We start from the raw sequence: 18,659 nt of genomic DNA on the forward strand, positions 1-18,659 counted from the left end.
AATTAGATGCCATGCTAATAGTGGATCTTGATGTCACCCATACCCTTTGTTTTAGTGACTCTTCTGCCCTCATGGGCATTGACTGTGAAAGACAGTTACATATAAACATTTAAATGCCAAATTGTGCATTAATAACCTAAACGGTCTCTGTTGCCCCATCTATCAAAGCACTGAGGGATTAAGATGATCAGAACTGGCAAATGTCTACCAGGAAATTTTATGTCTGACACAAAACACAAGTCGCTAGATTCTATAGGCCAAACAATGATAGCAGAGGACTTATATTGTTTTGGTTTAATAGAAATTTAACCAAAAATTAAATTAACTTAAATCTGTGTTGTGATTAGAAGTCACTCTGTTGGACAGTTTACAATATTTCTCTCTTGATCATGAAGCAACAAAGATTTTTTTAATGGTTCATAGATGTTTGTATAAATTACATTTAAAATACTGCCAAATATCCTTTGCGCACTGCAGCTCAGTTGGACGAACCTTGGTTTGTATTTGCAATTTCTAGGTGTTCTTCTGGCTACACAGGAAACCCACAGATTCCAGGAGGGTCCTGCCAGGCATGTGAGTGTGATCCGTATGGTTCCGTGCCTGTCCCCTGTGACGCTGTCACTGGGCAGTGCACTTGCAGGCCTGGATTCACGGGGTGGAAGTGTGCTGGCTGTGAACATCGGCATGCGCGCCACGGCACGAAATGCGTTTGTACGTATACTAATGGAATCTTGGATAACTTTGGATTGTGTTTGTCACGCTTCAGAAATTCAAACCTGCTTGTGTAACAGCGAGTTGTGTAGGTTTCTTTGAAAATAATTGCCAGGTTTCTTACTACTTTGGCATCTGCTCAGTTTTTTTGGTTTTTTTTTTTTCACAAGCCTTGAGATGTTAAGAAAACTCTCAATAATCTCTAATATTACCATTGAAAATGGATAAAAAAAAAACTTCAGAAGGTTTCTTTTTGACTTTTTGGAGTCTGTAATTTTGCTAAAGGTTGTCACTACTCTTGTGACAGTATTTTCTCTTGGTGAATTTTTTAGTGTTGTCCTAAATGTGTAACCAGCAATTACAATGCTCTATGCCATGAGGCACACACAAAATTTTTACTAAGGTTTACTTGATCATTTTGGTTCAACAACCATGCATTGGAATTTAAAAGATGTAAGGAATGACAGTACACTATATCCAGCAAAGAACTTCTTTTGTTAAAAATAGAGAACTAATAGCCTAAATTGCAGTTTATATTTTACATTACTGGTATTTTTGTCCTATCCTCAATTTTGATACATACCAAGTTATTATCTTGTATTTTTGTTTGGATTCTTTTTCATTATATTGGAGAGTGCTTGTTTTGAGCCCACAGTCTTATATCACATAGTGTTGTATGCTTATATCTTATTAAAAAAATGTAGCAAAATCTTTCGATCACTCAGTCAGCCCTGACTGAAGTAAGGCATTTTCCTCTTCCCCATCTCCCCCAAGATGTGGAGGGGCTAACTTTTATTGTGATTTTATTTTTTCCTTCCAATGCCAAGATTGTTAAATTTCAAGTAGAATACTGGTAGAGTTCCAGTAAGTCCACAGTATGTAATATTTATTAATCTGTGCATATTTGAAAATATTGGCAAGACACAGTGAGCTCGTTTAAATATTTTATCTTTAATTGGAGCTTTTTCTTGGAGGTTGGGCTGTCAGTGTGAGGGACATATAACATCAAGTAGGTACCATCTACTTCTTTTTTTCGCTTCTCCAAAAAATTGATTTCTTTTGTACCTCAATACCTAGCGGTGTACATCTCTCTAGTATTAAAATGAAATGGTAGCAACAAATTGCAAACATTTAAAAGCAAATTGAAAAAATAAACAAAGAAATGTTTTAAATGTCTGAAGGCATCAAATAATTCAAGAATGGAATCCATAGCTTCTTAGAGTGCTTACAGAGGAAGATATTAGGCACAGAGAGTCAGGAACTATACAGTGCAGAACATTTTTTCACTCAACCTAATGGTTGTGGTCAGCTCTCAGATAGTCACCAGGACTTAGCAGAACTAAGCTTCTAAGTAAATCCATTGAAATAAGTATTGCATCACTCCTGAATCCCAGGTAGAGATTATAGATTACTGGAAATATAGATATAATTGCTTCTATTTCTTTAGTATTAACAACATGGCATTGATTGATTGATTAAAAGTGTAGTTTACTTAAGGAAAATAAATTTCTAATGTCCTGCAGTATGATGTAGTTTAGGACTTAATTCTGAGCTTAAGCTCTGTTTTGAATAGCAAAATGATTGCTACTGGAGTAAGTAGTCCCTTTGCTGAAATAGCTACATTTTGAGTTCCATTTTGTGGTCTATGTGTCAAGGAAAATTGTAATTGCAAGTTAAGTCCATAAGTGTTACAGCTACAAAATTTTAAAATAAGGGCTATGTTTTACAGACTGAAACATGAAAATTACCTCATTCTTCAATATCCTGAATAGCTCTTACATTATTGCCAGTATTATCCTATTTTTCCAATCACAGGCACGACTTAGTATGGTTTTTTATTAGTCTTTTACCTTATCAGTATTCTAAAAAGTCTTTTGGGTATCCAGGATGACAGAGTTTCATTGTACAAAACAGCCTAAGTACAAGTTATCATTTATAATGGTTTTCCAATTTGTTAATCAGGTTATTTCATTGTGTGGATAATAAGGTTAAAAATCCTATTTGTGAATGGAAAAAGCTGTTTGCAGGCAAATGAAATTTCCCACCTTTTTGCTTTGAAAGAAGTTATTTGCTATAATCTCTGATTAACTGCAACATATTTGAATATAAGTGTTGAAATATGCCTACACTATCTTGAGTGACATTTCTACTTTAACTAAATAATCAGTTTTCACTATAAAAACAGTCCTTCACATGTGCACATGGACACTTCATTTGACCACTAGAAGTGAGGAATCAAATGAGAAGATTTCTTTTCTTTAGCCATAAAGATAAGAACCACCTCTAGGGACAGATGGGATGGGATGTACTTTAAATATCCCTGTCACAGGAAGTAGTTTTTTACTGTTAATACCATATCAGTAATAACCATATCATAAATTGCAAAAGCTGCAGTTTAGTATTTCAGTAGATATTTTATATGCCTCTTAGCTCTTGCTGTATGATCTTCCTCTTGTTTAAAAGTTCCTTGACACCCATATTACTCCAAACCTGCCTTTGCTAGTGCAGTACCCCTGACCTGATAGAAAATAAGCCTGATCAATAACCTTGTAGCCTGTGGTGGACACAGGTCTGTGGCAAAGGCAGTGTGGCAAGCCTAGATTTTGTGGGAATTTCCCTGTGATAAACAATGTCTGGTATGTCACAGGCTTCAGAGTGCAGCTGTTGGTAAGAATTCATTGCTGCAGCCCCTAATGTACTTTAATAGTCCTTGTCCTGTCAAAGAACCGTTAGAAATACCTTTAGGGCAACCTTGAAGTTTTCCTTCCTTGCTCTCAGAATACTGGGCTGTTCCAATCTGAGTTTAATGCAGCTGAGAATTTGGTTCTGCATACAATGTATTTTTGTTTTCATATATCGACCATTTGCAAAACAATCAGTAAATTCCCTTCTGACCAACTTCATTTGTAACAAAACCTTAAAAGTAAAAATAATAGTACTCTTAATATACAGAAAATTATTTAGTGTCAAAAGCAGAATCCTAGTTAAAATGAGCTGAATGCATGTACCTACTTTTGCTCATTTGCAGTAGCATTTCAACTACTGTAATTGCATTGTACCTGTCAGAAGTGTGAAGAACCCCAAGTTATATGGTAAAATGGTCTAGATTAAAGAAAATACATTCAAATACAGTCACCCATGTTTGAAAAAGTGTTTGTAAGTAGTATAAGACATAGTGTGATTTAGCTGTCCTGTTACTATTGTGTAGTTGCTGTTTAAGAATGTGAAATTTTATTTTGAATATTTTAAAAAGAATAGCCATTTAAGTAATAAATTTTTTGCAAACTCTACAAAAGGTCAACAGGCAGTATGACCTGAAAAACCAAATAGTGCTTATTTAAATCAGATCAGAGAGGTATTTTAGCCAAAATATTGTAATGGATTCTTCTTTAAATATAACATTTAGATTTAAACATAGCCCTTACCATAGATATTCTAAAGATTTTTTTAAGTGAATATTTTTAGTGAAAAGGTGGGGGGGGGGAAAGCAAAGAGACATGCATGTTCACTAAAATTTCTGATACAGCTGAAAATCTGTTTTACTGGGTTTTTTTTCATTATGTGTCATTTTTCAGTTGCTTGGTGCATGTCACTGTTCAGTGCTGTGTTATAACAATTATTTTTTAGAGGGCTACAGGTAAAATAGAATATATATTTATTTTGAACACTGCTGCTTAAAGGGGAAGATTTCACTTACTGGTAAATTACAATGGTAAGATAATTGTAGGTGCGTGGCACAGACAGAATTCCGTTCCCATTATATTCTTAGAACAGAACAATTTTGTTTTCTCTACGATGCCATCAGGACATCAGGACAATGAAAAACTATATGCAAAAAGTAGATTTTTTTAAAAATAAGTAATACAAGAGTATGCTCATCATAAAAATTTCTGATGGCTAGTGACTAAAGTAACCATGTAGGTTTTCCTATACAGATATTCATAATACTCTGCTGATGAAAACTTTCTTACAAATTTTTGGACTCAAGCAATTAACTTTGTAGATTCACTTTCCCTGTTCTTTTGAAAAAGTCAGTACTCAAAGAAGAAATAGTGACGGTTGGAAACTAATTTTAATAATGCTGCCAGCATCCTTGTATACTGTCAAGTATGACAAAAGTTCTCCCAAATCTTCTCTCAAATTTTGAATCAAGCCTGTAGCAATCATGCATTTCCTTTGAAATAGTAATCCTCCTATGTGGTTTTTTTTTTTTTTTGTACCTTGTGGCATTCCACTTCAGTTATAGAGTTTGTAGTACATAAAATGAAGAAGCCTAGATGGCAATGTTATTGACACAATGACTCTGCTCACTGCTGTGCCGTATTTATGGAACAAAACGATTCTAGTGAGAGCCTGGTTTTATTGTTGTGTGGCTCTATATATTATATGACAAGTCAGAACTCCCCTTACCTGTCATAACTACAATGGAGACTTCAAAAAAAGGTCTTCAATGTTTTGAGATATGTTGCAACACAAAATACAAAAAACCCTTTCCTTGGGTGTGTGGTCCTGTCACAAATGTTCTTGGGGTCAAGCAAAAGCTTAAATGTAAAGCAGCTGATGTGACTGAACAAGAAGCAGTCATGACACAGAGAGATCAAGCAGATATTTCATTGTTAGGAATTTTTCCTTAATTCAGTCTTGTGGAGCAAAAAAGAGTAAAAGGTCCTCCGCCTTGCTCCAGTCAGCAAACTTTCATCTTTATGTATTTAAATATTCAATATTGATAAAAAGAGAAATTTATATAATGAGATTCCTTTAATACCAGGTATTGGGCATTTAAGTATTTGCACTCAAGACTGATGCTTGCAATGAAAGAGATTTTTTTTCCCCAGCTGTCAATCTCTGCTTCATCACAGTCCTACGCCAAGAAGAACAAGGGAGGTCCCAGCCACTGGTCCTGGCAGAATCACGGTTTTCCCTTTAAAAAGTGAGAAGCTCCCTGATCTCAGCCAGTCCAAATTAAGAACTAGGCAGAGAGGCCTATATATACCTATATGGTATACCTATATGGTATACCTATATGGTATATACCTATATGGTATATATAGGCCTCTCTGCCATATAACTTGGGGTTCTTCACACTTCTGACAGGTACAGTAGTTGAAATGCTACTGCAAATGAGCAAATGAGTCTCTGTCAGAGGTAGATCTTGTAGAATCCGTGAAATGAAGCCTCTCCCAGCTCTTACACAGTGCTTAATTCAGCAGGAGCTGAGAGCCTTTACAGAGTGAGCTGAAAAGATCCCATGTTTAACACTACATCTATGAAGGCTTGGACTAGCTTCTTCAGTGTCCTGAGTTTTGCTGCGTGCCATGTCTCTGCTGTAAGAATTAAATTTACATCTGTGTTGGACAACTGCTTCTCAGGCTGCATGGGCTCAGTTAGGGCCTCCCTGCTTGGCCTAGAAGCTCATAAGCTAGCACTTGTTCTCTGTTTCTGTGATACACGAACTCCTGTTCAGTTTAGTCCCACACTCCTGTCTTTCACCCCACTCAAGCAGTCTTTAAGTTCAACTACTACTGATATGTATCAGAACCAGCAGATGAGGATTTCTAGATAGTAAAAATCAGAAATAACCTGAATAGGTCTTTTAGACCCTGATCTGGGTATGAATTGTCCCATATTTTTGAGACATATTGATCACGTAAGCTACCTGAAACCAGCAGCAGTGGCAAGGAAGCTAAAGCTTTCAGCTCTCTCCTGGGGTTCTGTTTTGGAAGGCACAGGAAGGCTATTTTATTATTTGGTGCAAGACAAGTGCCAAAATGGGAAAAATGAGGTAATGGACAACAGATTAATGAGCTAACAGCAGTTTAACACTTTATTTGAAACAACAGGAGGCTGATACTGAAGAGTTGCTGGGGATGGGATACCACCTCCCATTAGGGATTGCATGGTTGCCCTTAGACCAAAAATTTCCTGGTTGTAACACAGCCTTCTGAATCCTCACAGACATCCATATACTAAAGCAAAAATGTCTCAGATAATCACTCAATTGGAGGAACACATTGTGACTCAGACGTGTTTCTTTCATTGCACATTATCTTTCTTCGTAAGATGGAATAAATGGTTAGATGTCTGTAAACTTAAAAGAATTTCTTTTGGCATGCATACTTTGGACATGCTTCTCACAAGAGGTAAGTCAAAATCCTTAGAGACTTAGTCTGCATGGAAAAGTGTGGTGAAAATGGAAAAAGCAGTAATTTGCATTAATTGCTTGTTGAACTATTGTAATATTGATTGCATGATTTGCCTCTGACATGCTTGCACTGCTGTAATGATCTGAATTTAGTGCTGCATTTGTTAATATTAGACACAAATTTATCCTGACAGCTTTATAGATAGACACAGAAGTATTTAGTCTTGCAAAATATAATCATGCTCTTGAAATATTTCCTATAGCTGCAGTACATTACAGACTGTGTACTAGAGTAGCTTAGACCTGTCTCATCTACTCAGCTGTGGTCTCACTCGATGCAGATCCTCTTTTCAACCTGATTATTGTGCAAGAGGTGTTAATTTAAACTGAACGCTCACTTATTGATTGCCCACTCATTGAGAATACTTTATCTCTTCATGGGCTGTTCTTTTTTTTCTTATTGACGTGAATTGAGTTTGTCTTTAACACGTAACAAATTTTTAGCAATTTATTACCATCCACTAGGAAAAGTTTGGAGGCAAATAGATTTCACTTGTTTCATAAGTATATAATAATATATGAAATAAATAATATATGAAGAAAAAAACTCAAACAAACAACACAGCAAAAACTAAACTATAAAGGCCCACTCTTTTCAGGTTCAAGATCACTTATCTTCATCCTGCAAAATGATTAACAGGTCTCCTTATCTTCTTGATCAGCTACAGAACAGATGTTTGTTATATAAAACATTATTTGCTGTAAAACTTGATTTTCCTTCAATTCTCTCAGGCTTCTAAAGGCAAGTGCACAGATGGCAAGAACAGGGATGATAATAAGTTGGGAGGGGAGGTTGAATTTCATGTAGGACCATAAATCAGAATGCATCATGTCCCACAGTTATTGACTCTAGTTCCAGTGCAGTTCAGTTTATGTAACAAAATACTAGGAAATAGGAGGAGGAAGTCTGCAAATGGAAGCAATGAAAATGCAAAAGGAAGTCTTAAATGAACAGTAGTGTCTAGTTTTCTGCACCCACTTCTTACTATTCTAATCCAGCATCTACCTTGTCTCCTTTCCAATCACCACTTGAGTTTCATGGTGTACTGAAATAGTTTACTTTTTTTTCCTCTTTATTTGACTCTACTCTGTCTTTGCTGTATTGAACAGTCAACAGAATAATAACCATATTTAGGTAACTGTGAAAACTTTAATGAACTGGAAAGATTTAATGTACACGAAGAATAGATTTCAGGGAAAAATAAGTGAAAATTACTTCTCTTTTCTACAAAAACACACTTTGCCTAGTGGGGTTTTTTAGCTATTAAAGTGCCTAGCTTTGCTGAAATAAATAATTACACACTTCTAAAACTTTAGGTAAAACTCTTCGTGTCTCTTAACATCACCAGTGAATTCATTGTTTCACAGTTTGCTTCATCTCCTGAGATGTTTGGGTTTGCGAGTACTTTATGCAGAGAAACAGAAAGGTATTCCCACAACTCTGTTCTAAAGGATGAGGAATTCTCCTGTCTGCTGCATAAATGATACGAGATGAGAATTTCTCATGATAGTTAATCGAAAGCAAGGAGGTGGGGGGAATGCAAGCTTCTTTTGATATATGCAGCACACAACAATATTTTTCATCCTGAAGGATATTTACAAGAAAAGAAGCACACATGAAAAGTTTATAAGCTGGTTAGTGAAAAGAGGTAGGGAAAAGCATTTTTTTTTAAAGGAAATACTCAGTGTTTTTACCTGGATGCTTTCAGCTGTCTGCGTCACAGGTTTAGTATGCTTGTCCATGCTGTTATACAGAGATTTTTTAGGCTTTTTCTTGCACTCAAATCCATAAGCATACTATATTTCTTACAGAGCTCCTTAAATTTTCCAAATTGCCCATCTTCTTTTCTCGAACTTCATCCAAATTACCTTTATAATTTAGTATTTTATATTGGCTAGTCCAGAGTGGGCAACATTAATTATTTCTTCTTTTTGTGAGGTAAGCCTATCAATTTTGATCTTTGTGTTTTGTATTCAACTGTCCGTTGCTAAATCCTAAGGTATAATGTCTTTCCTACTCCCTAGTTGTTGTTTCCATTTTTTCTCACACTACACATTTGGGGTAATATGTATGAAATTAGTGTTACCTCCCACAGAATTGCATGTGTGCCGTACAATATCTAAATCAAATGTCTTAAATGTTTAGCAAGAAGAAATGAGCTTTGTTGTTCTTCCCTCAGCTTGCGATGATGAATGCACAGGACTCCTTCTCAATGACCTGGATCGGCTAAACCAGATGATCCTGAGTGTTAACCTTAGTGGTCCACTGCCTGCTCCATATAGAATGTTGCATGGTTTTGAGAACATGACACAGGAATTGAAGGTATGGTTGGCAGTATTCATATATGTAAATAACAGAGCTTCAGTACAACTGTACTTGATTCTGCTCAACCATACCGCTGTGGGCAGGTTCAGGGAAGAAGAAAAATTCAAGATTTAATTATTTCAGGCTTGCTTTGTTTGATAAATAAGGATTACAGTTTGGTTTTGGCTTTTTTTACTTATTTTAATAAATAAATCTTGCAACAGTAATTTCTGAATATACGTGCAAGGAGTTATACATCAGGCATAGAAAAGTGGTGTTGCATAAAAATAAAAGTCTTCATGCTGATCGTCTATGAAGTGGTTATGTCTTTTATACACTGTATGTTCACTACCATACTTACAAGCTATGTAAAGTAGTCAAGATTCCTGAAAAAAGCCTGTTGAATAAATGTGACAGTAGTCAATGACAAAAGGGATTGCATATTGTAATGGAACGGAAATGTTTGATGCTTCTTCTCTTCAATATTCAGAAGCACCAACATCCATTACAGACAGATTTTCACTCTCCCATCTCTTTCCCAACAGCATTTGCTTTCACCTCAGAGAGCACCAGAGAGATTTCTTCAGCTAGCACGAGAAAATCTGGATACCTTGGTGACAGAAATGGATGAACTGCTGACAAGAGTATGTCTGTGATCACATTGAGGTCTATGGGTTTGGTTGAGGCTGCATAATGACAGAAATCTTCTGAATATGCATTAAACATGAATGAGTAGATGAATTATAACATGCTTCTCAGTCTCAGTGTCTAAAATGGCAGCAAGTGCTCTAAAAATCTCTATTTCTGGGCCAATATATTGACACATATTTTCTGCAAAACTTCCTAATAGGGTACGAAAACTTTTTCACATCCATGTAGATCACTTAAAATGACCTTATCAGGAGAAGATGACACTAAAGTGGCACTAAAGATGACACTCAAGAGGTGTGAGTTTAGTTAAATCTTCTAGATTTCATTTATGGGCATAGTTAGTGTCTTCTGGATTTCAATAGATGTGCTATGTACTCTTTTTATTACAAAAGTTTTATTTCAATATAGACCTCATTTTGGTCAGAAAAGACAATGTCTAAGAAAATAATATAAATTGTGCCACCTAGTGGAAAAAAATAGAGAATGAACCAGCGTTGATATAAATAAAGCTGTCCACAGCACATTGATGTGAAGAACTACCAAAAGTCATGCTTGCAACTTGAAAGAACCAAATAAGAAAGATGCAGAGTACTGTACTGATCAATATACACCTCAGGGAATCATATAAACTCCAGGCAGTTTTAGCATCATGTCTCTAAATTGTACATGGCTTAGGAGCTAAAATTCTCGGAGAAACTGTTTTCTTTGCGTGGTTGTTATTCAATTTTGAAATGGGTAATGGGTAAGAAAGCATCTCAAGTGTGTTTACATATGTAAGCACCCACATGTGTGTGCATACACCAGTATCTATCTGTACATACCAACATTGTGAAAATGCTTGCTTTTTCACTTCTGTTTGATCTTTTAATTTTCTGCAAGAAGCAAGAGCAGTAGTTTTAAGTCTAGCTGGAATTTTAACCCATGTCAGCTATACAAGCAGGGAAGGTTATATTTCTTCTATTAATATCTCTCGATTTTAGGCTAAGACAATTATTTTTTCTCTTGTAAAGTTGCTCTTTTTAATAGCGTTTTCCAATTTCCTCTATAGTGATGATCAAAAATAATGCACATTCTGTATTATTTTTCTGACCTTCTGTAGACAACTCTTGGAAGGGAAAAACATATCAAAAGTGTGATCTTAGGGGAGTTATTGTGGTGACCACATTATCACCACTTCCTTTTTGCAGTTTTTCAGCATTGTGATGACTAAGTAGCCTTATGATTTCCATTTATTCTTACAGAGTTGTTTGGAGTAGTTTGGGGTGTTCTGGTTTTTTTTTTTTTTTTTTTTTTTTTTTTTTTTTTTTAGTTTAAGGACTGGTAACTGGTGGCAGGTCCTATCTTTCTCCTCCTGTATTTGTCAATAAGAATAATATTCCATAAGAAGCACAAGTCTTGATGTGGTGTGTTCAAGGCTCATTTCCAAATGAAGATACAGGTGATAACTACATAATGGCTGGCACTTGGAATGCATAGTACTCCACAGACCAATTTTTTCCCTATATCTGTTTTGCACGCTCACTGTATTTTCAAAGTGAAACCAGTACTGATGAAAAAAACTATTGAAGATTGATGGGGAATCTATTTCCATGAAAAAAAAATCTAATAATTTTAAGATAAAATATAGAAGACAATAATATTTAGTCACTACAAAACTTTCAGAGATTTTGCTTCTCTGTGGTCTCTTTTACTTCAATGATCTTTTACTTCAGTGCAGCATTCCTTTCCCTTCTTTTACATTATTCTGTTCTTCATTTACTTTGACATATAGAAGCTCCTCATGTCTTTCTTGCACTAATTATGCTCACATTTGCATGCACATTCCCACACCTACCACCAGAGGAAGGCCTGATATCTTCAGTTCCTTTCAGTTCACTGCATTTCATCAAAACCCCTGCTTCTCTTCTAATTAGGTACCTTCAGAGCATTCAAGAAAGACAAGGATCAGAATCACTCATCTTGACTGAAATGCCTCTTTTGTCTTTATAAACTTTTACCTTTCTCCCAAAGTACTGAATTTCTCTGAATCAAAAATTTCTGGAAGTAGTAGCAGAGGCAACTTCATCTGCAATAGCTGCAAACATTTGGAGAGAGAGCCAAGAACTTCCATCTGTACAGTGATGTCTGTGTTTATACGTCCTTCTGTGGTCTGCAGCTCACTAGCTGGAGAAATTCCTGTACGACATCCTCCAGATGCTATCTAGAGGAGATCTTTAAGGCTTGATTAAGTCCTCAGACCAAATAAACATGGAAAAAAAATCAAAACAATAAAAGTGTGCATAGTTGCTAATACTTGCTTATAGTTTAAATTGCTAAGTGGCTATTCCAGACTGGAACAAAGCCTTTTATGGAGCCTCCATCACTAAGCAGAAGCTGTGGACATCACAAAAGCATGTTCACTGATCTCAAATATTTTCTTTACTGACTTCTGTGGTAGGAATCTCCTTTATGCCAGAAAGTTTCATTTGCGTCCAAATAACTTCTTGAAGACTCAGTGCTTACTCTGGGTCCAGTCTGCCTGACCCTTAATGGCAAGAGTTTTTATGTCTATTTAAACTCTAAGAAGATGCTGAAAACTGACCCTATAGAAATGGTGAGCTGTAGTAATTGTATTGGATATGTAGAAAATTACTAGGACCTTATTAACAAATGAAAACATTTAATTAGCCATGGAATGGCCAGCTACAGTATGAAGGATATTTGCCATTTAATATGGTTTACAGAATTAAAGCTAGACCAGCTAATGAAGCAAAAGCCTACTTTTCAGCAAAGGAAATTCTGTCAAAATACAGAAGGCCTTCAGTGGACCTGAATGGGATTTAAGTACTAAAGAGAGCTGTCACTGAAAGAAAATGAAAATTGTTCAATGACAGATTAATTTTCACAAAAATGTGTAGTGCTATTCAGTCATAAATGCAGAGGTTAAAGTGGCCAACTTGAATTAGCATGAATGCGGAAAAAGTAATCAAAACTAAGAAAGGAATATGTAAGTTATAAAACACCATTTGTAGCAAAGGACTAGAAATATTATAGATTATAATAAAATTGAATGTGAATGTTTGAAACAAAACACAAAGAATAAAAGGCTGCTTGTGGAGGGTTTGACAATAAATAATAAGTTATTCTCAATTACAGGAAGAATTAAATTACATCAGAAGTGCCAAGCACAGTTAGAGCAGTGGTTTATCAAGACCATTTGGAATTTTTGCCTTTTTTCTATGCCAATTGCCTCTTGCAGCTTGTATCAATATTTTAGTTCTGTATCCAGGCAGGTAAAAAGGGTTTGTAAATCTTAGAGGAAGTAACCAATAGTATGGTTAAAGCTGTGTACGTGTGAAAAGACATGTTCTTCTACTGATAGAGAGGTGGAATAGAACAAACTTCCCCCAGTCTGTATGGGTTCTTAATTCTTCCTTTATATTTCTGTTTACCTGAAGCATTTTCATATAAATTACTTTCAGTGTAAATTACTTTCAGTGTAACTACTCTGAAGTAGCCCAAAATTGTTAGTGGAGTGATAATGCCAGGGATTTCATTTCAGAAACCCAGATGTAAAGTACCTTGAGGGCTTCCATCTAGAAGCTAATCAGGCAAAAATAAATGTGTTTAAGTGCTACTATTTCTCTGACTATTACTGAAAACTGTAGGGTTTTTTGGTAAGGGAGAAACAATTTGTGCAGTTCAAGTCAGGGAGAACCTAAGCTCATTTTGAATTATTGACCACCTAGCCATTTCACAGACTGGGAAATTATTAATTCCCTATTTCAAGATTTCTTTTTGGCAATGTAATCCCTAAAGAATAAAGCTATGGTTTTATTGGTTTTATTTTGGGGTGGTTTTTTGGGGGTTGAGTTTGTTGTTTTTGTTTTTGTTTTTGTTTTTGTTTTTGTTTTTGTTTTGCTTTGCAGTACAGCTCATCAAGCTTTGTGTTATGAGATGCGTAGCTTCTTTTTAATAAGAAAGGGTCTATTTTGTAAATAGGGGCATCAAGAGCTAAGTACAATGTCCTAAGATGATTCCTTCCTCAGCATGTAATTCAGGTCTGGAACAGATGTCTCTCTTTCTGCTACTGCTGTGATTCATTCAATTATAAAGCCTTTAGTAACAGAAAGCTAAAATTTTGCTAAGCACCCCAATACATTATAAACTAACAACTTCAAGCATTAGAGCTGAATAAAACTACTCTATTTTTTTCTCTCTTTCTTGGTCAAATTCATATATTGATTTAAAGTTCTCCTTGCTTGTTGGAATGAACTGTCTCTTTGAGAATGCCTCCAGGGAAGAAGCAAAGAGGTCATGATACCTTGCTGCACTTTGTCAATTGAAAAGTACACAATTGTGAAACTATGGAAAGTATTCCCTGAAGAATCTATTAAAAGGTTCCAAATAGCATTTCTTTAAGCAAAGATATTATTATTCAGTGGATAATTTCATCCTGTCGCCATTGATGTGCTGCTGCACACAAGTAGGGTTTCTAAGAACCTAAAATAAAGCCTTCCAATTTCCATTTAAAGGAAAAGGTAATAAAATTTAATTGTGTACTTGAACAGAGCATTTCATTTCCCATGCATCTGATCAATAATTCATTGATTGCCTCTGGCCAGAGGAAGGTTTTGTACATGGATTCAACCAGTAGGAATATAACATAGTACAGCCTTGTCCTGTTCATTAATTATATTTTCCCTGAATTTGTATCACCAGGCTACCAAGGTGACAGCAGATGGTGAGCAAACCAGGCAGGATGCCGAGAGGACTAATGACAGAGCGAAATCTCTTGGACAGTTTGTCAAAGGCATTCTCCAAGCTGCTGAAGGTATTGGAAAAAATCAAAATACTTGAGTTGTTTCTCTAGAAAAATGGAGGATATTGGGGAAGAGGGTCTGAGAGACAGTGAGGAAAATTTTACTTGCTGCGAAATGTCATGTGCTTAAAATGTTGAGTGAAGAAAAGGCAGTAAACTGTCTTCAAATTTTTCTTCAAATCTGTGTATACAATTTATATAAACATTTAGCCTATTGGTAATTATGAACAAAGACTAGAAGAAAACTGAGCATGTTCCTTCAGGATTTTGCAGCTATCTGAAGATCTATTACGATGAAGTAAACAAACAGGGCTTAGCTTGTTTATTTTCAAATCAGTTAAAAATATGTATTGGTAAAAAAGTTTGATGTAATTTTAGCACTTGGTACATTAACATTTCATCTTAATTCACCAACTTTACTTGAAAAATGCATTTACTTCTTGCTGTTAATGAACATCTGCTGCTTGGAATTTGCAAGTGACTCCTAACCCTACCTGAGCATGGTGCCAAAGCCAACGTTCTGTCTTCCACAGACTGATTCACTGCACTTACACTGCAGTAAATGCTTATGAGAAAAGTAAATTCTAGATGGCCTTAAGAAGCAAGACTTATATATCTCATAAAATTATTAAATAAAAATAAGTAAAGATAATGGCTGAAAAATATTAAAACAATTGGCAAATTCAGACAGGTTTTTTACTTGAGAAAGACTTTTCAGTTCTTTCCTCCTCCAAATGTTCACTGCAGTACTGGTTTTAGTAGCTGAAGACCTATTTCTTTGAAAGGGAAAGCTTCCACTTTTGTCCAAGTGCTATAAAATACATTTTATATTGTTTTTTGTGTAACACATCCTGGTATGTGCTTTGGAAATGAACTGAACAGTGATTTAGGATATCCTTAAGACTTCTAACTTTGTCAAGAAAAAATTGTTGCAAAAGCAACAAGAAAAGGTGATCAATTTTTTAAGATTTTTTTGAACAAAAGACCTTGTTCCCCATATTTCAGGATAAATTCGGGATGATGAGCAAAACAAAATCTTTGATTATACAAAGGTTATTCCTAATGTTTGTAACCCAAATAAAAATTTCCTCAAGCAGGTTTAGCAGTAGGAAATACAGTTAGAAAACATTAAGGGGGTGAAATAAATTTGTGCAGTATCTTAGAAACAGACAAAAACTTTAAAATCAATGTGTTTGCCTGGTACCCAGGTTAAAATTTTAAGAATACATTAAATACAAGAGCACAGGATTGAAAGATACCGTGTTGGTTAAGGCATCCTCTCCCCTACTATATCAGAAACTTTCTAAAGCTCCTTTTCAAAGTAATTTCTACAAATACACTCAATCTGGAGAGGAGGCAGTTTCAGTATTCTTCATAATTACAATAATTCACATTTCTAGCAAAAAATATTCATGTTTAGTTTATCATCGTGTTCCCTTGCAAACCTCATCCATAGTTCAAATTGATGTTTTTTCCTCTCCCTAGTATTTCTACTCCTCTCTCTACAACCCTGCAACAATATTTGCAGGGAGGAATCATATTCCACTTTGGCCCCTTTTCTCTAAACTGAACCACACAAAAGAGTGTTCTCCAAAATCTCCTACATTACCTTCGTCTAATTTCCCTTCCTCTTCTGAAAATTATACCTGTGTTTCTGAACCACAGGTAAAAAGCATGAAATTAGGTTTCTTCAGTGTCTTGCTGTTCAGGAGAGTAAAACTTTCCAGTGTCAGCACTCATAATAATGTCCCAATAGCTTTGTTTTACAGCTGGGTGCCACTGGTGATTCATAACACAGCTAGGTTCTTCTCATTCATGCCTTTTACCTAACTGACAAAATTCCTCATTAAAAGGGAGAAGTTCATAGTGATTGGTTCTAATGACCATACTCTGACTTATCCACTTCTACTGAGCTGATTGTTGACACTCTGAACTTTTGAGTAGCTGTAACTAATTTTCCTTCTTAGCTATGGAATTTCCCTGTTTTTCAGTTCCAAGCCTTTGTCTATGTCAGTGCACTCAAATCTTTTACCACCACTGGACTCGGATATATGCATTCTACCAGGACACAAAACAAAACATGATTAGGAGAAGAGAAGGATAAAACTGGGCATAAATTTTTCTGAACCTAGGAAAAGCTTAGCTGACATATTAATTTGCTTTTTTAAAGGAAATATTCAGGGAGGTTACTCATTATTTTTTAAAGAGAATTTTAAAAAAATTAATATAGACCTATTCCTGGCCTGAGGTACCTTAGTAATGATGCATAATATAGTACATATAGAAATCATCCATGATCCATTTGAGCAAAGTGTAGTCTTTTTCCAGACCTCACTACCCCACACAAAACCACTCATTATTAAAGATACAAATTCAGTTCAGTTCTCACTTAAGTTCTCAGTTCTCACCAGCTAATCATTAGACATCATTAGATTAGAATTTTCATCATCATTTGCTCTAAACCTATTTGATCTGTAGATGAAATAGTAATTTATTGAGGTTTGAAAGACTGATTTTAATTTCTTTGGTTAAAGATTTAATTTTAAATGCTCATGAGTACCCCTGTGACCAGGAACAGTGCCATTTCAGAGAAATCAGTTACTTGGGAGCTCTGTGCCTATGGAAGGGCAGCAGTACTTTTTAAAATTGAAGATGGAACTGATTGCCATAAATGACCTAGTTGCTTCTGAAAGTGGATATTCTAAATATGTTGTGGTGTGCTATGGCAGAAAGATTTTAGTCCGCCCTTGAATATGATGCCATGTGTGCAGATCTATTTGTTCAGAATAATTCAGCTGTTCCAAACACATTTACCGTATACCTATGTATATTCCAACATTCATATTATTCTTTTCTATGCTGGGTATATTCTTCTAAACACATGAGTGGGTTTGGACATCTGTGGGTGTCTTTCACTGCTTTTCTGGTTCATTTTCTAAAATTTCACAATTGTTAATTCTTCCTAGCACTGCTAATTCTGAATGTTAAAAATTAGTTTCTCCAAAAGTAATTTAAGCGTAATTTTCATTGCTTGTACTGCCTGCTCCTTAATTCTACAAGCAATATAGCTAACTATCTTCTGCTTGTTTTGAACGTTCAATGCAAATTCATTCTTTCAGGGGAAGGAGGAGGGGAGTAATGTGTTTCTTACACTGGGTATAAAGACTTCTTTAATTATTGTGTTGAAAAGTGAACTATAATAAAAGGTTTGATGAAACATATATTCCTTTCTCATTTGTTACTGATCATTGCATTAACCATCCTTTATATTCACAGCAGAAATAACCAATGAAAGTTGTGTTCCACTTGCTGATGGAGTTGACAGCTTCTCTGTTGTTTTAAAATATTAGCTGCTTACATAAATACATTTTGGTCCCCTCCAGCTGCAAATGAAGATGCTATAAAACTGAATGAGACACTCAGGACTCAAGACAAGACTTTGGAGAAGAGTCTTCCAGAACTGCAGAGTGAGGCTGAAGGAATGGTCATAGAGATGAGAAATAGAGAGCTCAGTATGCAAGGAAAAATAGCTCAAGATGAATTCAAGTAAGTAGAGAGACCCCTGTCCTCATCTTCCTAGTGACAATGTCTGACTCTAGCAAATGTGATTGTCATGTTTGCCAATCAAGTTTTCTAGCTGAGGCTTACAGAAATGGTAAAGAAAGCAAAGTCTGATACTTAATATCTGTTGATATAGCATTTGCATTTTTGGAAATGCTTACATATGTGGAAAGCAGTCCCTAGGAAATCACTTCCCTGCTCCACAGGTACCAGCAACATTTCTAATTGAATTCTAATTTTTCTCAGTTTGTTTTTGGCTTCTGCTTCAGATCTGATGAATGGCTTTTGTACTAAAAATTTCATCTGGAAGCTTGGGGTTTCTTCCTGGAAAACTAGCTGGTCTAATAAAAATAATAACCATCCAGAAGTTTGTAGAATAGTGTAGGTCAGAATAAACCATCTCTTTTGGCATAGTTCAGAACCCTGAA

General features: G+C 35.5%; 1 protein-coding gene across 1 annotated transcript in view; it reads left to right on the top strand.

Moving 5' to 3' along the window:
* The window catches only part of LAMA2 (laminin subunit alpha 2), a 335,323-nt gene that overhangs the window by 245,189 nt on the left and 71,475 nt on the right, over positions 1-18,659 (top strand). Inside the window, exons 33-37 of the mRNA XM_066314417.1 lie at positions 518-711; positions 9,094-9,236; positions 9,764-9,862; positions 14,571-14,682; positions 18,054-18,216. Coding sequence (XP_066170514.1) covers positions 518-711; positions 9,094-9,236; positions 9,764-9,862; positions 14,571-14,682; positions 18,054-18,216 — 711 coding nt within the window. The remainder of the gene's footprint in view (positions 1-517; positions 712-9,093; positions 9,237-9,763; positions 9,863-14,570; positions 14,683-18,053; positions 18,217-18,659) is intronic.

Source organism: Sylvia atricapilla, chromosome 3 (genome assembly GCF_009819655.1).
Source record: "Sylvia atricapilla isolate bSylAtr1 chromosome 3, bSylAtr1.pri, whole genome shotgun sequence".
NCBI lineage: Eukaryota > Metazoa > Chordata > Aves > Passeriformes > Sylviidae > Sylvia > Sylvia atricapilla.